Below are 24,771 nucleotides of genomic sequence, written 5' to 3' on the forward strand. Positions count from 1 at the left end.
ACAATACGTATTATCTTCCCTAATCCAATTATCATATCGGTACACATTACCCCACATAAAAAATTACAATATTTCGAATACGGAAAGATGAAAAGGAAATTTACGTCAAATATTCTTATAGGGCACAGTATGAATAACTATGTAGTTTATATCTCATTAAAAAAAAAAAAAAAAAAATGTTTTGAAAAACATCTAATAGGCAATAGCAAGATATATTAGAATTTCTGTATATATATATACATATATTATATAATAACTTAACCTAAATTTTCTCCCATTCATTTTGAACCGAAAATAAAGGGAACTCTCTGGAATTGGAACATCTACTTGACTTTCCGTTTTAACATACTTTAGGTAATACCCAAGAGCAGATAATTTTCCTTGTACTTTACAAAGCTTCCCAAACCTAATCTACGTGTTTTATCAAATGACATCGAATATTGTGCAGACAATATTTTGATTTATATTTGAAAGGTTAAAGTCATACAAAAGAATATGCCAAATCACTTACCTGGTTGGCTGACATTGTATAAGTGATCTTGCAAGTATGGATACGGCGACGGCACGTATGCACTAGCCACCAACGATGCTTTAAACTGCCCGAGAACTGATGAGAAGTGAAACAGTTTCATGTCACCTGCACCATGTCCGACCGGCCGAGACAACTGCTGATTGGAGAGTCTACGAGAGTTCTTGCAGCCCAAAGCTATATAAATGAACATGCAATCACAATAAAATATATTATTTTAATATTATACACACATTAACATAGTTGTTTGTTTTTGTTAGTATAGTAATTTATTCAATTTTTCAAGCTTTTTACACCTTTAAAGTCTGTCATTTTTCATTTAACGTACCTCTTAAAAATTCTGATGACTCGTTCGTTTCATTAATAGTCTTCGGTCCCTGCAGGACGACTCCATCGCCTAGTCCTAATTCAATTCTGTCCAATTCCGACAGACGACTGGCCACTTTTAACGATAACTGTAATAATACATATATTGTAAGTTATATTAAGTATAAAGTCTAACGGAATGTTTTTACGGCTTTTCAAAAATTTAGAAAATTTATATTCCAATTTTGTGTAGTTAGTTTTAATATTAGCAAATTGACGTATTACCAAACTTAAAGAACAGCAAATATAAGTTTAAGTTTTTCACAATATTTTAATTTTGGGTAATGAGTATTTTTAAATTGTATTATTTTACATATTTATATAATCTGTTATTGATGTACCTTTATATATTATTATTTTGCTTTTACCTTATCTTAAATAGGTGTTTATAATTAATTTCTTTCTACTCAATGTTTAAGTTATTTCTATAATAATGAATACTTGATTTGCATCTTTAAAGTGATATTTGTTCAACTCTAAATAAGTTTATAATAACAAATTAATGTCAATTACTATTTATAAGATATTTATTTTGATATTTAAATTAGAACCCGACAAGTATTCAAATACATTTTATTTATATAAACTTAATAGCTCATGACAAATTTTGAAGCTTACATCTAACTAACATTGAACAATTTATTTGTACACAAAAAAAATATATATGATTTATTTTAAAAAATCATTTAATATTTAACATGAACCAGAACTCATTTATAATAGAATATACTATTAAAAAATCTAAAAAAAAAAATATTAGGTACTTGAGAGTCGAGATTTAAAGTTAGGACTATAAATCAGTAAATATACTTCTCTAGTTTTATATTTATATATGGAATGATAAAAAATAAAAATTGTATACAATAAGTATGACTTGTTCGTTACTAATTAAAATCTTAAGAGTGTTCTAGTTAACAATAAATTTGAAAAATTGATGGACCATCAATTAGCATATTATGTTAAACCTCTCTAGTAAAAGAACAAGCATTACCTCTCTGATTGCATTTGAAGATCCATTTCCGTGCCAAATGAAGACCATACCGTTTTCAGAATTGAGAAGAATGAATGACGTTTGGCTACGTAATTGCGTCGTGGAACACACTACCTCGGTTAAATGGGCTTCACTTTCATTAGCCCCGTGGACCATGAATAGACGCCAAGTGTCTGAAATTGATTTACTTTAATTATAATCGTCTTATATGTAATGATATCGTGATGTATGCATATTGCATTCTATTAAAAGAAACTTGGAGCAATTTTAAATCGAGTTTTATTCATGTGTATTATTCTTAAAAATACGATTATTTTTGTTAACCACACATTACATCAAAGATTTTCAATCAGTGTGTCGTGGAATTATTCAAGTGTGTCATGTATTTTTTGTTTTATAAAGTATGCTAAATATTTATAACATAGACTTAAACATTTTCTGTAAATAAAAATTGATAAAATGTCCAGATAAAACAGCTAATGACAATAATGATATATCTGATAGTACCCGATACGGCCATTACAATATATTATACATAGTTATAAATTATGACATTTTGCTTATTATTTATTTGAGTGTGCTGTAAAAAATTTTAAAATGATCAAGCGTGCCGTTAAGTAAAAAAAGGTTGGGAATCTCTGCATTACATTCATTAAATTTTCATTTTCATTAAAAAAAACCCATACTAAAAATAAGTATTTCCCATCTTATAGATAAGAAAGTTAGTACAATTTTAAATCAAATTTTGATTTTACTTTCTAGTAAAAATCTCGGCGAAACGACCAAAATCGTTATTATGTATCTAACATCGTTGATTTGTTTAAAATTGTACTTAGCATTTAACATAAAATAATAAAAATGAATTAATTACTTGGAGTCAAATTTCTCTTGCCACGGTAAACAATCGCGGTTCCTTTAAATAGACTCCAAAACGCCGGCGGCTCGTGACCTTGATCGATTCTCAATTGCGGCCCTTGTTCTGTGTCCAGTTGTACAGTCAACAGGGCGGCTGCTCCCTGATCATTTTGTGTAGCGTCACGACCATGCCAATACCAGTATGCGCAGCGATTTCTGCCAGAAGTAACCATACGACGGGATGGCAATCCGCTAAGTTCTCTACCTAGATAATTGAAGTTAAAACACAGGTAAATATATTAATATATTAATAACGTATACTAAATATATAATCTTAAAGAGCAAAAATTTAAATTAAAGTCATATCCATGCAATGTCCAAGGTTCTAACATTTTGTGTAAATAATATTTTTTTCATAAATTAACAATATTTCCATTTTCTCAAGTGAAACATAATAAATTAAAAGTGTTTATCAACTTATTGTAGACTAAAATGTATAATAAAATATTTTGTGAAAATGATTTTTTAAATATTGAATACATTATTAAGTATTAAAATATAAACTCTAGTTATAAATTTTATTTATTAATATAATATGCAATTATTTTAAAATTATATTTAAAACACATCACAAATTTACAGTGTTATTATCAAACCATGTTAAAGGATAATATTCTATTCGAAATGATTGTGATTATTTTATTTTGAGATTTTTTTTTTATAAGTAAATAAAATAAATATATATATATATCATTAGTGAAGTACAAAATTTGCAAAAAGTTAGCCGCCATTATAAGGTATTTTAGATAGATAATAACATAATATTAATAATAGTAGCGAACAAGCTTTGAATATGTACCTTGGATAGAAACGTTGTACGTCCATCGGATAATGTATGAGTCGCCGCTATGAAAATGACCAGTAGATTTTAGTTCCAATTCGGTGCTGTCGAATTCTCGGACATGCCATACAGTCACCCCGATGGTGTTTATGACGAACTCGCGTAATGTCTTCAATGAGGATAACATAAATTTGGTTTAATACTATACTGTGCACATGATATTATTATATAACAGTTTACAAACTTACGTCTTTGTCGTAGTACGATGATCCACGACCGAGATGACTACCTTCCAGAACTAAATCAGGCTCATGGACGGACATTTTCAGCATCTCGTCTGCGTCAATCGCGTTGATTTCGGTCGACCAATTGATCTACGGATAAATGTTTTAATTTAATAACAAACTATAATACAATATGTAACGATCGAACTAACGCATGTAGTGTCGTGTTCTCCTGTTTCTTTATCATCGCTCTTTTTTGACGACCTAATGACCCTGCTATAATCTGGCCAATCTGCAAATTTCTCTCGGAACAAAACTGTCTCCATATGTTGTGTTATCTTGGCGAATAGCGTCCATTCAGGCCTCTTTGCTCCTGATTTGACGTACACGGTGTCTTTATCTACGTAAAATAAACTTACGTAAAAACTTAAAACAAACAGATAATCGAAAAATATTATCACGATACTCACTTCTGTCACCCAAACACGTAGCCACGTCGATTGGACTGACATCGAATTGCGAATAGTCGTAGCCGTCGTCGTATAGCTGACGAGCTAACTGAATAGCTGGCCTGCGTTTGGCGATGTTCACGTTTTTGCCGTACCATACGTATATTTCACTACCAAAGTCGAAAACTAATGTCTAAAAAAAGAAGTAAACAAGAACGGTTGTAATGGGAGTCATGCGGTAATATGTTAATAATGATTATAATAATAAAAAATTTCACACTTTTGAGGGATCTAGTATTTCTATTTTGGCAACAGTTCCCGATATTTCCGGTAACATCACGAGTTCATCATCAGTAACCTTGTACACCACGTTCGTGGAAACGATGGCTGCTTCATAGAGCTCATCTTCGTCTGGGTGTCCTGCTCCTTGGCCTGATCACATACGTAATTATAATTAATGTTAAAAACTATATTTCGCGATTATAATTTTACCTTTGATGGAAGAGGTTTCACTAGATGTAACGCCCAGTAGAGTCCAAAACTTCTTTTCGTGTTGACTGTTAGGCAGCGAAGAATCACAATTGATAGTATACAACTGGTTGGCATATTTGCATCCCAAATCTTTCTTGTCAAAAATGCTTTGAGCCACTTTAGCGGCATGCGATCGTTCAATAACGTTTGAATATTCTCCGATCCATACAAAAATCTAAACCAAATATAATCGATATGATAAGTTTAATTTATTTAATGGGACTGCTACAGTTTAATTGACTATTTAGATATTAACCAAAAGCATAAACTTTTATATACTCGATTTGTAAAAATATGATCCCTCAACCTTTTTAAGGCGTTCAATAATACCAATTATTATAACATATAAATACGAAGAAAATCATACTTGTGAAGGCGTTACTAAAACATAGCAATCGCCTTGATTGACGGAATCGGCAGATGGAGATACAAGACGAGTTTGAACCCGCCGTCGGCCTTTTACGTGTAACAGCATTAAATCTTTGTACGGTGGTAATAGAGTAGGAGTTGAATCCCCAGACTTTCGAAGATTCACGGATGCAAAATCTTCTTTACTGGCCAATGCTGCAAGAGCTTCCCGAGCCAATGGAGTGTTGATAGTTGCTAAATACCAACCATAACAATGATGACTTTCAAGAATCAATACACAATGCAATATTGGTTAAAGGTCCTTACATGTTTCTAAACTACGTTGTAATAATAAATTAGATTTATTTTCTGTATATTTTTGCTGGGCCAGATCACGATTTGTTGCTAATGCTTTCAATGGATTTTTCGACCCCTCGTGTTTTCTTTGTTGAAATTTAACCTTTTTTCGTTGCACGAGTCTGAAATCGAGAAATACAATGTTACAAAATATTCAATTATTCATAACGAAAATATCTATATACTTACAAATCAGATCGTGTCGATTTTAAGTGATCAAAATCTACATTATCTATTTGACCGTCATTAGATGTCTGAATCGAACTACCGAAAAATTTATCGAAATCATCATCGATCATAATTGGCACGTTCACGATTTTTTCTTTTCCCATATTATTTAATCCATTTTCTAAAGGTATTTTTTCTGACTTGTTATTGAGGTAAGATTTTGTCTTACTATCAGACATTGAAAGACTTCGACGGACGTTTATTTGTTTGGTAGACTCATCACCTATTTTTTTTTTCATTACACCTATAAAATAAACCACAATAATTGAAGTTGATAAATATTTTAAAGTTTAATTGAATTACTAGAAGATGATTTTTCTAATGAGGAACGCTGAGTGACTGACAGAAGAACTGGCGTAAGAGGTGGTAAAGATTTATTTTGCATTTTTCCAGCTACTGTAAAATTAGTGGTGTCTTTTTGTTCAATTCGTTTTTTCCAGTCCTTGGAAGAGGTTTCTAGCCGATTAAGTCGATCAACTAAAATGTTATCTATGCATTCAACTGGCTCTTCAGTAGACTTAACTTTTCTAGTAAGTTGCTTACGAAGTAAATCTTGGGCTACCTAAAATACTAAAATTAAGTTTTTTTCTAGTAAAAATTAGTTACTTAACCTTACATTTATTGAATTATTGGACACTTCGTGATCTTCTGGTTTTATTTTTAATAATCTTTTTTGCCAATCCATCTGACCACTTTTCTTCAAAGCTACCAATCTATCCTTTATAGATCCTCCATTAACTACTGAAGTGCCGTCAGTATTATCACTAGACGGTTCTATTAGTTTTTTAGGCTTAGGTAACTCTTCATTTTCTTTAGTCATGGTTCCAAATTTTTCTTGTCTAAAATTTAAAAATGTATTTGAAAAAGCTACAACTTTAATAATTATTTGTGTTTCTTTTACCTAAGCAATTCTAATTTCGAATTATTGTTGAATGATCGATTTATAGCTACATTTCGAGAAATACGATTTTTAGTACGCTCACTGTCAGTGGATTCTTTTACAGTTTTAACAGGTTGAACTTTAATTTCTGGATTTTTTTTCGTCTTATCTTTAGGTTGAATTTTAACTTCGGTGGATTTTTTCTGAGTGTTTTTTGACGGGACTTTATTTTTTAGGATAGTTTTCGTCTCGTCTTTTGGCTGAATCATAATATCTGAGGTTTTGTCGTTTTTCCAGTCTTTTGATTGTTCTTTAAGACATTCGACTTGATTTTTTGTTGATTCTGCCATTTTGTTCCTTGAATATACTTTTTCCTCTACTTTATCAATGTCAATAGTACAAGTGTTACCTAAATTTAATAACCATACATAATATATGTATTATCATTTTGATCATTCAACGAAATATGTCAGTGTATGCATAGAAAATTAATAACAGATGAGGAAGTGCACAAAAAAAATAAAATAAATAAATAAAACAACTAAACGTTACCATTAAATATACGAAGCCGATCCATTATAAAGCTTCCTAATTTCCTTCTTGGCAATCTTCCTTTTACATTTTAAGCAGAATACAAAAATAATCACCAAAAACGCATGCAAAAGCAAAATAATTAATTTTTGTTAAATATTATTTTCTACAAATACAATTTAATAGTATATACATAAATACAATAACTGTCAATTATAATTAATACGTGAGACTAAAGTAAAACAACTAGGCTTCAAATCTAAATCATAATAATATGTTATAAAGTAGGTATTAATTATTCAAAGTGAAATTAAATTTGATAGATTCGAAAAGAGGAACGATATAGATTTTCTACAAATCAAACTAAATGTTAATAAATTAAAATTGAAAATAAAATACTACGTTATATAATACAAATAAATAAATTAGTTTTAATACAGCATGTTAATTTGAAATACTAAAAGAAGAAGTAAATTAAATATTATACATATTATTATATTTGTTTATTATTTTAGAAACAGTGCTAATAGTCTATTATACTACTGAAGCTAATTATAATCATTGTTATATTTACATAATACTTGCTACAAGTACGTGACATACCATTATCATCGTCGTTTTTGCATTTAGTACTGTTCAGATTTTTAGCTTCTTGTAATTCGTGGTTAGTCACTGGCTGAGTCGAGTAGCGATTGGCAGCATTTAGCTTCTTTTCTTGGCACTGTTTATATTTCGAGGATCTACTTTTGGCTATTTATACATAATATACATAATAAATATTTTCAGTAAAACTATTAAATATAATATCAGAAATTAACGTACGCCTATATTATAGTATTTTGTAATGTAACCAATTATATAGCCGTGTAACTAGCCGGAATGGGCGGAATGTATGCATGGTAATAAATCGAGTCAAATCGAGAGCAAATTGACAACAGTGTTTTTTAATATTTTAATTACCTAGTGGTTAATAGGTTATCAGATGATTGTTCGTTAAATGTTTACAAATAAAACAGTTTGAAATAAAAACGTTATACAAAATCTCCGCAGACGCGAAGGTATATTAGCGGTTTAGAATAAAAAGTTCAAACGTCTATATTAAAAATCCGTTAATTTAATAGAATTATAAAAAAAATAATATGATAATTATTCTATAGACAGATTAGTTTTGTTATCTAAAATGGTACACAGTTTATTATCGTTATCTTTACTACCTATTTTTGTTATTTTAATTTACATTTTTTCAAAGCTCTATTAGTACGTCGTATCATTAAAAAATTGTTTGAAAAGATAAGGCTACGAGATACGTAATTAACAATTAGTAATAATTATATAAATACCTGTGCAGATATTACTGTTGACATCCGATGATATGACACAGGTATCTGTAGCGGTCTTATCGAAAATACTATGGAATTCGCGAGTTTTAGCCGAAACGCTGTTGGCGCGCTTCAAGGTCACACCGACAACATTCTCGTTATCAACCCAGCTACGACCGCTGTAGGCGGGTGTCGAAACGTTTCTTATGATCTGAGTGTCGTTTTCCGAGTGCGTAGTAGCAGCAGTAGTTCTAGAACGATAAATATGATAAAATCGCACGACAGTATAACACACGCGTCATCATAATATTATCATATATACGCCGCGATTGTCACCTTGAAAAACATACTTTTTAACGGCATTGATTTCGCTAGGAGTCACAGGCTGCGTGCGAAACCTCGTACGGTCCCGGATGCCACGCGTGTGCTGCAGTCTACAGTCACGGATGCTGCCGGGATCATCTCTGACAACTCCGGACTCTAGGTCAGATATCCTCTGGGCGACCGACGGTCGTTTGGTCGACGAACCGCACTTGGTCACACCGTCAGTCTTTGGCGTAGACTTCAGGATCGGTTTCTTATCGTCCACCTCCACCGCCGCCGACAAAATCTTCTTCAAAATTGGCTTGGGACAGTCTCTGTTTGGTTCATCCACCACCGCCGCCTGACAGCGATCCCGATGCGGGCGGACGTCGCGTTCGCCACGCCTCTTCAGTATGCCATGTGACGGCGGTTCTGGCGACGGTTCGCTCGTCTTCCGTTTTAAAATCGAATGGAGTTCGCTAAAGTTATTGCCAAGCAACGTTTCATCATCGCAAGACTGACAGCGGTTTTTCAATATGGGTTTCTGCGTCGATTCATCGTCAAAACTAGAGGACTGCTTTTTTAGTATGCCCTGCCTGCAGAACGATGACTTGAGGTTGAACGTTTTCAAGGAACATTGTTGTACCCGAGGGTCGGCGTCGACGTCCGCCTTTATTGCGGGTGTCGGACCGTCTTCATCGGTAGGCATTATTTCAAGAGATTTCCGTTTCAAAATAGATTTCGAACTATTAGGCTGATGACGAATGTAGTGGGGTTGGTGGTTGTGGTCCATACTGCTACAGTGATGATTATTAAAATTATTGATATATGAAATTCGATTATGCAAGCTCAATGGAATAATATTGTGTTCAAACGAATAAAAATTATTATTACTTACATACGAGTTTGATAAATAATTAGGGCATTTTGAGCTGAAAAAAAAATAGTAAAAATATACTATAAATTTACTATGTATGTATTATGTTTGTTAGATCGCGTAATAACAACTAATCGAGCTGGACCGAAGTGCATGAATTAATGAATAACATCTTTCCTAACAGTCATAATGCAACCTTACATGGTTTGAGAGTAACAGATCCCCTCCAGTATTTAATAGACCTTCACAATCGAATGATTTACCGTCATTTTAGCATTAATGAAAGGTACCTATAGCGTTTTCCAGCTTTGGTCTATTACACGCTCAATGATTTTAGTGAAATCTGACGATATAGACTAGCTTTGTGGAAAACAAAGAAAATATCGTAAACACTAGCACGGTTCCACATTATATATTGTCACAACAATTGGTTGACTAAAACATTTTTAGTATTATTATTATTACTTATTACGGTAAAAGAATTTTAAGATACACATTTTTGTCGAATTTTATGACATCATCAGCATCTATATATACGTACGGTTAATCAAATGATCCGTGTTAATATGATATACTATATACTGTATAATTTAAAAATAAAACATATTATTTTAATCTTCTTACTGAAGTTGTGGTTTGAAAATACTTTATTAATATAATCTTTGAAATATTGTTCGAAACATCAACTTAAAAGTTGTTTGCTATTCTGTACATTCAGATATATGACTAAACTATAAGTTTGAAAAATTATTACAACATTTTTAACGTTTTTTACAAAACCATAAAGACAATATAGTTATTAAAATAACTTAAAAACAATGTTTTTTTTGTCACAGATAATAGTTTTACAATTCAACATTTAACGATTAAGACATAATTAGATTTAATCCGCGTAAGAAAATTAAATACATTATAATTTTCAGAATTAACGACTCTCTGATTGATGTCAACATAGTTTGTATTGTTTTTAAATTTAAAATACAAAACAATATTTGACAACAATAGTTTGTAACTGATGACTCACAAGTCCAAAACATAGATGTTGTATAATATAATATCCTTATTAGTACTTAATTATAATATAATATAGTTATTTTGTTATGTAATCAATAAACTTAATTATTTTAATTTTAGGTATTAATTGAAATTTTTTTTTAGTATAAAACAAACAAAATAACACGAGCAAAGCTTTTTAAATGATTAAAAGATAATAATTTTAATTTTGAATTGTTATTTTTTTCTTTTAAGGAATTAGTTTGAGTTTCAAGTGAAAATTCTCAGGGTTTGCGGGGTAAAATAAAATAAAAGGAATGCTAATATTTATGTTGGTGTTGGTGTTACGTACCATAATTAGTACTTAGTAAAATACAGCATATAATTTAAAAAAAATGGTAATGTAATTAATACTGATAGTAATAATAATGAACAATATATCTATCTATCTATCTATCTATTTATATATATATATATATAAATAAACGATAAATTTAATGATTTCAGTATATAAAAATGATAAACTTAATGATTTCAGAGTTCCCATGTTACCGCATGATGTTCTCATTACAAGGTATTTAACACTTATCGAGTAATTCTTTACTTTTAAAAATATTGTAGGCCAAGTTATTAGATACCTACTTAAATTTTTATAACCTCATACTACGTCACAGATTTTCAACCTTTCATCTGAACTGACAATATTTAAATAGAAAAATTATTGTAATCCTTCATCTCAAACCACATAACAATATTATCTGATTAATATATTATGTTTTAAATTAATTTAAATCAATGTTAAATTTAATTAAATTAATTAATTACTATTTATTAAATCATTAAAATTAGATTTAAAATCTTCACATTATATATATTTGAATTTTATTGTCAAATTACTTAACGAATTACCCGTTAAGATCATTTTAGAATAATTTATTATTATTACACTATAAATAATAAATATGAATATACTAAGCTATTATTAAGCGGATTAATTTTTTAAAAATATGAGAAGATTTAAAATACTAATATACAATATTATGAAATTTTTGATAAAAATAAAAAGTATTATAGTAATGCAGAATAGGCGATATAAAGTAAATAAGATATAATAAAATAAATCAATTATAACTGTAAAAATGAATTTAAGCCCATTAGGAACATTGTGTGTGTAATGAATTTAAATTAACTTACATCATAATACGTTGGAGTTTTTCTGATTTTAAATGTTAAGTTACATTCCAATCGTCCTGAAAAACAATCATGTACTCATTTAAAATTAATAATATAATATATTGGAACGTATAAATATTAAATATTAGTTACAAAATACAAGTAGTCATTTTATAATTTAGGAAAAGTTTTTTTTATGTATATATAGCCATGTGCTTGACAATAAATAAAACGTGTTATTAGTGTTTTGGACTAATATAAAATAGGTATAGTAGGTATAATAGTAATATGTGTGCTGCGTTATTAAACAGTAAACACAATATTTAGGCTTTTAACTACATATTTTTATACCTTAAGGCCCAAGGGGAAACAATTCTTAAAAATTAGTTAATGCATATCTACTATACACGCATAGACAGTGTACATAAAGCAGGTAGGTAGGTATTACAGAAAGAAAAAGCAAGTTGCATATATCTCCAGGGCGAAAATTATATATATACGGCGAAGAATTCGAGAAATAAATTTAGAGAAAGTTGTCACTAATCAATTGTCAAAGTGAGCAAAATAAGAAAGTTAACCACCTCGTTCGACGATTTAATGTTTTATGTATTCAACTTGCGAAAAAATTCGAGATTAATGACTTAATTTTTAAAACTTAATTGTTAACTATGTTATAAGAACAAAATATAATTTAACTAGGTGAAATAAGAAATAACTGCGATAATAATATGACCGATATCATAGAAATTTATTTACTTCGATACAAATATAGATATAATATATTGTAAAAAAAAAATTATATAAATTGTAAGTGTTATAACGTTTTAAACAAAATTATTAGGTATTATTATTATTTTGACAAAATGACACACCTTTATAGTTGGTCTTCATTGTGAACTGTTCGTGTTACTTTATTTGGTGGGTCAAGATTAAATTTAATTATCATATACCATAGAATACATCTATACATAAACCGTACCTGAGTATGTTAATTCTCAGTCATTATATTTTTGAAACTCAATATGTTTTTTTTTTATTATTATTCGACTGAATACATATATTATTACAATAAAGGTAGTATTATAGATATATTTTACGACAACAGTCTGCACAGACTAAATTGTACAGGCAGAGAGTGAGTGAGACATAAATACCGTGAGAGGGAGAGGGATAAGGAAAATAATCAACTGTGTAATAATAATAATATTTAATATGCGTTGTGCAGTTTTTATTTTCTCCGAGCGTGTACATTGCGTTATTATATTACGAAACTGACTAAACGTACCGTACGTACACAAAAATATTTGGTTTACTTCTAACACCTATATATAGGTATAATAAATAAATAGTAATAATAATAATAATAATGGTAGTAAATAAATAAATAAAAAAAAGCGACAAAAAGCTTAAATATTAATTCAACAATAATTTAGGTACAAGAGCGTATTATAATTTCATGAAAGGCGTCTACACAGATGTAAAGCTACGAGAAAGATCAACGCTATAAAAGTGCTGTACGCGTTTACACTAAATAATTGATAAATATATACTATGATGTATAAGCACACCTCCAGATAACTGGGCATACAGTTTGGATACTCCGTTGAAGGTACGCTAGCGGTAGATAGGGATGATGACGATGATGATAAATCATTTCGAGATTGTTCATAATTAGAAGTATCGGTTCGATTTTTGGATGTACTCGCAGAAGAAGTAACGGCTGGCACTGGTGTAGGTCCGTCGCTGTGGATGTATGTGTATTCGGTCTTCGGATCGGCGGCGATAATGGAGAGTACATTGGCCGGTTGTTTGGCTGTAGCACAGAAGCTAGTATTTTCGTCTCGTGCTTGTTTATTGTCTACCACCACAAAATCATCGTTTGATCGGTTGTCAGTCGATCGCAGATACCTATGGGCGTACTCTCGTTTGATGAGCTCTCTGAAATTCGTTTGATTTTTATTGTCAATGCTTTTGGTCATCAAATCTAAATTTGTGAATTGCATTGACGCGCTAGGTGTTTTTTTAGCCACATATTTTCGATGCTCAGAATCATAATTTTCAGTGTGATAACTTTTAGAGCACATTTGAGTTACGGGTAATGTTCCATTTACGTTCCGTTTGTTTAAAGCATTCGATAATGGACTAATCAATTTTAATTTTAGCAGCGGTGCATCGTTTGTAATACAAGTGTCATTCGTTAAACATAATTTATGAGGCTCATGCTGTAATAAGTTCGTGCAAAAAATAGACTTACTTAATTGATTGGCTTCGCTAAAAGTGAATCCTGTCAGCATAATTGGTTTATGATGATTTATTTTGACTACCATCAAATTTTGTTGGTTATCAGCTGTGATAGAATTGACCAAATCGTCATGTGAAAGTTTAACTTGGGTTTTTTCATTATAATTGTAATCGGATGATCTCTTTTTTATTATCCAATGTGTATCGTTTTTTATTCTATTATTATCTAGTTTTGGAATCAGGTCGTCAATTCTGAATTTATTCCTATGAATGAACGAAAAGTCAATACATGTTTTAAATTTATGGTCTTTTCTAAGAGAACGAAATGCCAAATCGTCTTCAACGGTGTCTGGTATTTTTCTAGGATGGAACGAAGGTTTATACCGGCCTTCAGGTACCGCATGTAAATAATCAGTAGCAGCGGCACTCACGATAGGACCTAGAGGTATTCCAAACGGCGGTTGCGGATCAGAAATTTTTAGGAAGTTGAGATGTTGTCGTTGACTTCTGAAAACAACATCATCGAGTGTTATGTCAGGCTCTCCGGACGACGGTTTAGGTAATTTATCGAGATTATAAACTGTCGGCAGAACTAGGAGAAAACTTCCCGACACAAAACTTTGCCGTTTTGATTCTTTTTTATTCAACCTTCTATAAGCCATATCATCAGATATAATATCGGGAACGCCTGAACGTCGGGTTTTAGGCAAAACTCTTTTAACAGTTATACAATCCAGTTCATCAAAACTCTGGAATCGCATGTTTTGGTGTACTGTAGGAAGGTCGCGCCGTTCAGCTCTGTCCAGTAGATCCTCATCACTTAGTCCTAAACTGTTATACATGTCTTCCAGTTCTTGAAGAGATTCTTCAACGGTTTGCATTTTTGGTACTGAATTTTTAGATTCTGTCGACAAGGTCTCAACATCACAGATTTGAATGGGTCGTCTACTTCTCGCGGGTTCTTTAGTATAATACTCATTTTCATATTCCTTCTCATTAACGCAAGTCTTCACATTATCAGGAATATTATCATTAGAACCCTGTGAAAAATACGACGAATCCGATTCTCGTGACATGAGTCTATTATTTCTAAAATAATAAACTGTTGTAATATTAGGATCTCTGGGCGGAGGAGGAGGTGGAATTTTCTTACCAACTAGTTTGTTTGAATTTACGGAAAATTTAGGATGTTTTTTACTGTAATTAGTTTTGTATTGGTAATATCCGACATCAGACGAACACCTTGACAGTACATTTTTTAAATCTGAAGACGTCTGATCGTTCTTTTCTTTATTATAATGTGACGGTTGATTACTATTTCCACAACTTCTATATACACCGATATCACTATAACAAGCACTTGAGCTAGAGCTATACACAGATTGTTGTGATGTTTTCCATTCGTTTTTAGTAGATTGACTGCTCAAATCTTCATACGTGGACATGTGATTTGTGTACTGTAATGAATTACATCTTCTTATTAGTCTGGGACTACAAGTGTATTGCTCGATAAGACAGTCAGTAGAACGTTCTAAGTGGTCGTTGCGTGCCACTTTTTGATTTATTTTCCCATCATATGGGCAAAAGTCTACACTCTCTTGACTTTTTTTAAATTTCTTTTTTTTTGATAAAATTCCAATTAATGACCATCGTTTTTGTTTTTTATGACTATTAGTCTCGATTTTTTCATTTGGCACCGGCATAATTTATAATAATCTGAAAAATATAATATATTTTTTTTATTTCATCAACTGCAATATAGTTAAGTTAGATTTAAATATAATTTGTGAGAATTAAATTAACTTAAATTACGAAAGTGACGTAATTAACAAACAATACGAATACATATAACAAAGACCTATTTTATTATCTCTCCCTTGTTTTTAATTTACACATATAGACATACGTAACCAGTTAATGTAACTTCACAATTCTTATTGAACGGTAAAATTAAACTATTTTGACCTTGAAAATCAAAACTAGAAGGAAATTCAAGGAAAAATAAAATGTCCAAAATAGTACAATTACTATTATTATGATAAGAAGAAAAATGTAGGTTAAACAACTAAAAAACAAGACTATTTATTTATTATTTAATTGTTCCAACTTCATTATGATTGAATTACGCTTTGTTTTATAATTTTCCTCGAAATGCATTAAAAATATTATTATTTTAATTTTGAATTACCTATAAGACTATTAAAATTAAATTTTATTTTTATTTTTATTATTATATAATACAAGTATACAAAGATATGGTTGACATTTTATTAGTTTAAATTTTTTTACGTTTTTCCCCTTGTTTCATCCGATGAAAAAAACTGGTATTTTTAATAATAATATAAAAATTGTAAGTATTTATCAGAAGTAGTTTTATTATTTATTTAAATAATTATGTAAAATACAGCATTGATAAAAATAAAATGAAAACTTATTACAATCAATAAATGAATAAAATATTATAATTTTAACTATATACTTATGGAATATAAAATATGACGTAATATTATAATTTAAATAATTTATATGCAAACTATTATTACTATTAATAATGAACAATGAATTGTAAGTATTAATTATTATTTAATATGAAATTAAGCATATGTTTATTAATCTACTAAACCATTTACTTTATCTAAACCGCTTTTTCTTAATCACAACATATATTTTATCGATGTAATTTACTTACAATTAATATTTCAGCAAAAACAAAAAAACAATTATTTTAATTATAGCTTGATCATTGGCAAATGCAATTTATAGATAATACTTCGTAAGTACGCAAAACCAATTATATTAATATTAAAATTAATAGTGAACACAATTTTTGTATTTCAATAATTTGTAATAAGATTGTCTATTATGCTTTAAATCTATGAAAATCAACTTTTACTTAACGTAGTATAAAATATAAATTCTCAAATTACATATATAGGTACCTATTAGTTCCACGAACCGTACTATAATTTCAAAATACTGTAATTCTATAGAAATTGTGTATCGTCATATTGAAGTAAATATTTAATAATTTGTCATTTGAAACGAATGAAACCACACTAAATTCAATAATATCATGTTTATGTGATAATATAATTAAATATGATTGAAATTCAGTTATGATCCGACGTCAATTTGGCAATGGTGAAGTGTATTCAGTTAAAATAAAATTTTAACCCGTTTAAGTGCCCCTAATCAACGTTATTGCAATAATTTTTCATTAAGGTCATTTACGATATACACCGAAACCTATTATGAGTAAATTTACTTAATAGCATCAGAATTACCGTATTATATAAATTATTAAAATATTAAATAATATAATTAGTTTGGTACATATAATGTAAAATTCGAGAGTACTTAATAATCAAAATTAAATAAAAAATCATTACATATAAAAATAATACAAATATTTATAATAATATCGAGGTCATAAAAACTGATCATGTTAAAAATAAATTTTTTGCTTACCCTTATTACTTTATCTACTTTTTAAATTATTTAATTTTATAGGTATTTAAAACTTTTATAAAATATTCTATATATACAACTAAAAAATGAATTACTTTACATAGGTACTAATTATTTTTACACGAATAATATTATACCTCACGTCATTAAAACCAACTTAGATAAAATGTATTCACTTTAAGCCCCACTCATACTCAAATGGTAGAACATTTATTATATTTCATATCATATTTTTTTAGGATAGTTATATAACCAGCTGAATAAACTATTGGCGTATGCTACTACCTTTACGGCTCCACTACTATGGTAAAATTATTGACCTATTAGATTTACAATATAAAAAATACGAATGTTGCATTACAAATTGATAATCTCGCACAAATAACAAAACGAATTATGATTTTATGACCTCAATTATTAAATCCTAAAGGCCGATACAATAACGAATATTAGATATCTGTCGGCTATCGTATATATGGCATTATATTTTGGCTACTTGTATCGAAATGGAATATATAATAATAGTAAAACGAGTCAATAAATATGTTAAATCTTACCAAAACTGTTGTAATTGACTAGAAGAACACTCTCACCAATATGTATATTAATTTAACTTTCTCTGGGGAAACAAATTTTAATAGGCTTTACTACAGACGTAAAATATAGGTAGTAAAATACCGCCAATGAGGTCGACTGCTAAAACAACACTGCGGCATTCATGGGTTCTGTCTTGTCCATACCAATATCGTTACAAACCCCTTCTACTATCACATCACCTATATGGCAGTAATATTTGACATTGAGCTCACATGCACACGTATTAGGATAGAAACAAATACACGACTGAGAATGACAGAAATTATGTACCTACTATGGTTAGAACGTTAACATTATATTATTTATATTTGTATAAGAATATGTCATACAACGTAATGTACACTTTATAAAGCCTTAAAAAAAAAAAAAACAATTCATTGTTTTTAAAATAAAATCGGAATTAGTAAGTTTGAAAATTAGATAATACCAATAAAATCATTTTTTAAAACCAAATTAATGTTTTTAATAATTATACAGTAAGAAAATATACTATTTGTTCACAGGCTTCAGCAGACAGCATTCGCAATACTCGAAGACGACAAAAAAAATGATGAAATGAATCCTAAATAAATTAGTTTCGGATATTATAGTAACAGATATTTAATACGATTAAATTTCAAAAATTAGATACTTTATAAAATTCTAAATAAAAAACTGGGCTATAAAAAACTTATTTGTCGAAAGTCTGATTTTTAATTTGACACGTATTAAACAACTTTTGAATTCTATATAATGCAAAAGAATTAAAAATGTATTTAAAAAAGTCTGATGAACAATAGCTTGCTTTAATAAAGATTAATACGAAAAAAAAAATAAAATCTATATAACTATATTTTAATATATTTATAATTTATAGTATTTATACATTTGATTTGAAAATTATATTTTAAAAACAAAAAATAAATTTAACTGGAATAAAAAGAAAATTAGAAATAAATAGGTACCCTTTAAAATATAGTATTTATTTGTTGAAATCAAATTTCTTGATTCAAAACTATATTTAAAATATTAATTAAATATGGTAGATACATTTATAAAATGCATTAAAAAATAAATAAATTAGTATATAATTAAATTACTTACCTTATACATTTATATGTATAGTGTAGTTGTTAATCTTCGACTCCAAAATCAAACTATTAATTAAATATTTTTAAAATATAATATCATAATTTAATTAAACAACAGCATAAACTATCAAAAATGTACTTGCATAATAGTAATATTGTATTGAATACTATAATAATATAAAAATGAAGAATAAATGTAATATTTCTTATAAACAAATAGGAAATATCAAAACAAATCACAGTATATTTCTTATATTAGATTATGTAATATATAATGTATAATTTATAACACATATAAGTAATAGGAAAAGGAAAATTGGTTATTAAGGTTTTTTAAAACATGTAAAAATAAAAATATAACCTATATCCAAGTAATTCTAGTATTATTCTTTATTTTACTCATATACATATTATTTTGTCTTAAATTTTGCAAAATCATGGACATTTTTTTCTATTCAAACTAAACAAATTTATTTGTTATGAAATCACACAGATATTATTATACATACACAGTATCATCAGAATTTGTATTTATCAATTCATGTGTATAATAATCAAAAGTCTTCTTTTTATTCTGTACAATTTGTTTTAAGCTAATTTTAATTATTTAAATTAAGTCTTTAACTTTATACTTATAAGTTTAGATAAATTAATAAATAATAGTTTATCAAATTAATAGTATTTATTTTATAGCTTTAGTTAAAATTTTGCAAGTCACTAAAAGTTCAAGATAAATTATGTATATTTATAATTTTGGATAAAAATACAAATCTAAAAAGTAAAAATATATTTGCTACATAAAATGTGATAATTACTGTTACATGCAGATTTTTTTTTTCATTCAGTTCATGGTTTTTTAAGAAAATTCTATTCAAAACATTAATTAGAAAATATCCATTATATTATTTTTCGGGTTTTTATTTGTTATAATATTCTGAAATCATTTATTCACAACAGTAACCTATAAACATATTATAATTTTTTGATGGATTGCAACAGGTAAAATGTGTAAATCATAAGTAAGGAGCGGATGTTTATGCATTTATCATATTTTTTAATGAAATCTAAATTAATGTGGAGTGAAAAAGAAATTTGTTTCATCACTCAAAGAATTCAAATTTATCAATTTAATTTTGCATATTTTAATCGATTTTTACTTGTTTGATCATATCTCTATATTCATCATGCTTTTAGTGCATATTTAAAGATTTTCGTATTATGTTAACAGACTCGGCGCGACTAATATTAATAGACCAAATATCCCATAACTGTAGGTTTATGTAATATTTGCGTCAACCGGGAATAGTCAGTTTTTGCTTGTATCGGTACTTGGTTTCTAATATATACCTATCCATGTATATTATTTTCAGATTAACAAAAAATTCAACAGCAGTTTGCAAACATCTTTTTGAATTTTTAATTTTAATAATAATAAATTTTATTACTTTTTTAAAATTATTAATAATTTATTATTTTTAATTTTTAACAAATAAAAAGTGTTATTGATGCATATTTTTAATAAATTCTAAGCATATTTTTTATATGTTATAGTGAATAATTACATATTATATTATATTTGCATACATATTTTTAAATTTTTTAGAGCATAAACATCCGTTTCCTAGGATGTTAACGTGATGTGTTTTAAGCTTATAAAATATAACTTTATGTTTAATTTTAACCTTTATAATTCATAATTTATGACTTGTAATAGACTCACCATAAATTAATTTTTTTTAAATAAAATAAAAACAGTAGGTATGGATTTTAATGATTATTTTAATAATTAAAAAATTTAAATTTATAGTTATTGGTCACTAAAATATGTAACAACTAAAAAAATAACATAATTTAAAAGGATATAAAAAAGTACAAATTAAAATAACATCCGCTTTAGACAATCACACTTAATAGTCAAGATGCTTATTGTCACGTTTTCCTGCATAATATAATTTCTGAAGTTTATTTTTTAACTGGTCCATTGGAGTTTTTAAATGGGTTTTACCATATTAGAAATTTTACTAAAATTTAATTTATTGAAAAAAAGTTATTATATTTATCAAATTTATAAACAAATTAATAAAAAAATTATAATACTATTAATTTATTTTTTGATTTTCTAAATTATGAATATTAGAAGACAATTTTTATATGAACTGTTAGAGACATTTCCATATTTTGATGTAAGTTTATCAAAAAATTAAAACTAAAAATCATAGTAACTAAATAAAATTTATAAAAAAAAATAATAAAATATAAATATTTTTTTTGAAATTTCAAAAAAGTATTAAGTACATACATATTCTAAACTTACTAGTTACTATAGTTTAAAAAAGTTAGATACGTAGTATGTACAGTACCTACATGCTGAATTATAAAATATACAACACATATAAATTAATAAAAACATTATTAAATAATCAAAATTTCACTATGAATTTTTTTTTTAATACAAATTTATTTATAGGTAGTATTTAATGTCAGTGACTAATTGAACAGTGTATAGTGTAATGTATACATAGCTAATAATGATGCTCATTATATAACTAACAATGCTTAATATACCTACTGATTATCTTATGTATATTTATTGATTTGGGTATGTCTCTATTTAATTTTGTTCAAAAACCAGGTACAATTGTTCATTAAACAACAATATTAAATATTAGGTTAAATTTTACTTAAAATATTATTAAGAATTGTTAAATAGGTTTATAAGTTTTAAAAACCTGATAGGTTAAAATTTTATAAATATCATATTTAAGCTCACACTTGATTGAAATGTGTTATGCCATATGGTAAAATTATCATATTATCCTAAAATGTTTCGGTTATTAACTAGTAGCTACAAATTGCAATAGGTATATACTATTTATACTATTATTGTTTATATTTGTACAAAAATGAACATTTTTTGAAATAGTAACATAAAATATTATGTAAATAATAAATTCATAAATTTAAATTAAAGTTAAGACTATATATAATATTATTTATTCAATTTTTAATACTTAATTAATAACAGATAAAATAAAGAAGTTAGGATTTAATTGCATTAGAAATATATTTGATAATATAGGAAAAGGTGTAAATGATTGTAAAAGTATTATTTGTGATCCCATAAATTTCTGCAATGTTAAAATTATTTATGGTAAACAGATATTATAAATATCCAAAGAATAACTGAGTATTTTTGAGGGTTAAAATCATTTTTTTTAGTAAACATGAATATGTCAATAACTAGATATTATTGTATATTGTTTACAGGTAATAGATAAACTTGTATTAAATAGTAATTTAAAAAAGTAAATAAAATATTTGGATTTAGTATGGATTTTAGTTAAGATAATAGATATTCTTGTGCTGAAAACTTCAATATTTAATATTTTTGTGATACGTATATAAGTTCTAGTAAGTAAAATAAAATTCTGCAAATAATTATTTTTTATTAAACAATGAAGTTAGTTTTTCATGTTTGACTAATTATTAATAAAAAAAATTAATTAATTTATAGATTTATGTACATATATTTTTATTTATCATAAATTATAACAAACATATAAAATAAATATTATTATTTTATAAATATATTGCATATCTTCAATTCATTAATTATATAATTATATTTATAAATATACAAATTAAATTATTATTTAGTATTTACTATGAACATCTAATTAATTAACACCTATTGGTTAAAAAAGTTATGTAAAAGTTTTTCAAGTTAAGATATTTTGAATTATTTAATTAAGGTGAGCTATCTTACTAAAAAAAAAATTTAGTTGAGTTAAAATTTCTGAATATTTAATTTTATATTTATTATATTTATATGAATAAATTTTATATTTTTATGACATTTCACTTTGATTACATTTTTATAAATGTATATTAATAATGATAAAAAATATTATTATTTATATATTAAATTTAATAAAAAACTAATTTATTTGTTATATTGTTTAATATTTGAACTTTTAATTTTTTGGTTGTAAGAGGGGACATTAGATATATGATGCAGCTAATGCAGGAAAGGATGAAAGGCAGGGGGAACTTTCTAAATCCACTTAAATTTATTAATTATAATACTATAAAATATATGCATACAAATTTTGAAATATCCGCATCACTAATCAACAAAATCATTAATCCATTTTAATTTAATTATAATAATGTTATTTTCAAACTTGAAAAATATGAATTAGTAGTAGACATTTTAAAGTAATTTTTAGTTAATTAATACATTTTATAATAAAAGTTGTACATATTTTATGATTTCTGTTAAATTATTTTATCACATCACATTTATAGTGTTATAACAATTATTGCTCGAAACAAATTTGGCCGTACTAACTGCACCTATTTCCTGTCAACAACTAGGTGTACTACTAGGTATATTAGGTGTTTATAAATTGAACTATTGAATATTTAAATGACCAATTTAGTGTTTACACAATTGTTTAGAATTTGTATTACTTATTAAATACTGCAAAAATATTTATTTTAATTTAAATAGTATTAAAACTTTAGGTATAACAAAAATGTTGGTAATATTAGGAATACCATTATTTATAAATAATAATTAACATTTGATTACAATTAAATAATACTTACCTACTCAGACTACCCAATTCAATGTTTAAATATCAAAGGGTTGTACTGTATACAATGTTAATAAAAAGGAATATAATATGGAGGTTACCTATCTATTTATTATTATAGATGCCTTGAGAATATTATGAAAAAAGGATTAAGAATGTTTTACTTTATTAATAATTTGTTGAAAAAAAATTAAGTACCTATAATTATTTATTATTGGTTATAAAATATAAACATCATAATTTTCTTACTTTGGCATCCAGAACAGATAGGTATTGCACTGAACCATTACATAATAGTATTTAACAAATTTCTATGATTATTGATATGTCAGCACTAGAGGAACAATTAACCCATGAATAAAAATAATAAAAATAAATAACACAGTTACTTAAAATGATGTAAGGAAATAAATAGGTTTTGAAAAATTAAGATTAAATAATGATGAAAAAAAAAAGGAAAAAGATTCGTTATAAAATTAAACTAAAACCCAGTAAAACGTCTAAAACTACATACTAGGTCTACGACCTTTAATCTGTGTAAATACTGTGATAAAAAATAATAAAATATATAAAAAAAAAAAAAAAAACAATAATATTGTTTGGACATAAACAACTGCCATTATCAGTTCTTAATCACTCTTTGCGGGTCTAGGTAAGACAGTGTTGCCGGTTTGCGTCCGTGATGTTGGCGTACCGAAAGCCCGAATGTTGATGCCTTTGACTCCGATGCGATCAAACCGATCAAGGGTTTCGCGCACCGGTCCGGATGTCTTGCCTATGTTAGGATAGTAGATGGTACTCGCCGCCCACTGAGTTACAATGGTACATTAATTATAAATATTTTATGTCAAAAATAATACTAAAGAAATAATATAAGATAAAAATCATCAGGGGTCAACAATTTCGCTACGGCGACATAAAGACTGACGAGTGCGTGTCCCGATGGGATCCGTACGGTAAACGTTTCGCACCGGCGCGAATACGTCGTCTAGGGTCTACGAG

The 24,771-nt window shown here is 27.5% G+C and overlaps 2 protein-coding genes across 5 annotated transcripts in view; both read right to left on the reverse strand.

Annotated features, from left to right (window-relative positions):
- The window catches only part of LOC113554759 (supervillin), a 28,672-nt gene extending 4,456 nt beyond the window's left edge, over nt 1–24,216 (reverse strand). The window contains exons 1-23 of one of the 4 annotated variants that reach the window (XM_026958733.1): nt 24,019–24,215; nt 11,817–11,872; nt 9,651–9,684; nt 8,800–9,546; nt 8,471–8,700; nt 7,734–7,880; nt 7,152–7,211; nt 6,621–7,008; nt 6,336–6,558; nt 6,023–6,281; nt 5,681–5,963; nt 5,462–5,613; nt 5,154–5,389; nt 4,748–4,961; nt 4,536–4,687; nt 4,277–4,448; nt 4,019–4,206; nt 3,831–3,956; nt 3,601–3,751; nt 2,758–3,006; nt 1,887–2,059; nt 858–984; nt 512–706 (exon numbers count right to left, since the gene is read on the reverse strand). In XM_026958733.1, the coding sequence (XP_026814534.1) occupies nt 512–706; nt 858–984; nt 1,887–2,059; nt 2,758–3,006; nt 3,601–3,751; nt 3,831–3,956; nt 4,019–4,206; nt 4,277–4,448; nt 4,536–4,687; nt 4,748–4,961; nt 5,154–5,389; nt 5,462–5,613; nt 5,681–5,963; nt 6,023–6,281; nt 6,336–6,558; nt 6,621–7,008; nt 7,152–7,211; nt 7,734–7,880; nt 8,471–8,700; nt 8,800–9,545 (4,471 nt within the window). In that variant the 5' untranslated portion in view covers nt 9,546; nt 9,651–9,684; nt 11,817–11,872; nt 24,019–24,215. Of the gene's footprint in view, nt 1–511; nt 707–857; nt 985–1,886; nt 2,060–2,757; nt 3,007–3,600; nt 3,752–3,830; nt 3,957–4,018; nt 4,207–4,276; nt 4,449–4,535; nt 4,688–4,747; nt 4,962–5,153; nt 5,390–5,461; nt 5,614–5,680; nt 5,964–6,022; nt 6,282–6,335; nt 6,559–6,620; nt 7,009–7,151; nt 7,212–7,733; nt 7,881–8,470; nt 8,701–8,799; nt 9,685–11,816; nt 11,873–24,018 lie in introns of all 4 variants that reach the window. The other 3 variants (XM_026958732.1, XM_026958730.1, XM_026958731.1) reach the window with 3 other exon arrangements.
- On the reverse strand, nt 13,007–18,220 carry LOC113554760. Its single transcript, XM_026958735.1, has 2 exons — nt 18,062–18,220; nt 13,007–15,752 (listed from the first exon to the last, which is right to left on the reverse strand). The coding sequence occupies exon 2, from the start codon at nt 15,737–15,739 to the stop codon at nt 13,250–13,252; it is 2,490 nt and encodes an 829-aa protein (XP_026814536.1). The 5' UTR covers nt 15,740–15,752; nt 18,062–18,220; the 3' UTR covers nt 13,007–13,249.
- Nucleotides 24,217–24,771: the final 555 nt, after the last annotated feature.

Source organism: Rhopalosiphum maidis, chromosome 2 (assembly GCF_003676215.2).
Source record: "Rhopalosiphum maidis isolate BTI-1 chromosome 2, ASM367621v3, whole genome shotgun sequence".
Lineage (NCBI taxonomy): Eukaryota > Metazoa > Arthropoda > Insecta > Hemiptera > Aphididae > Rhopalosiphum > Rhopalosiphum maidis.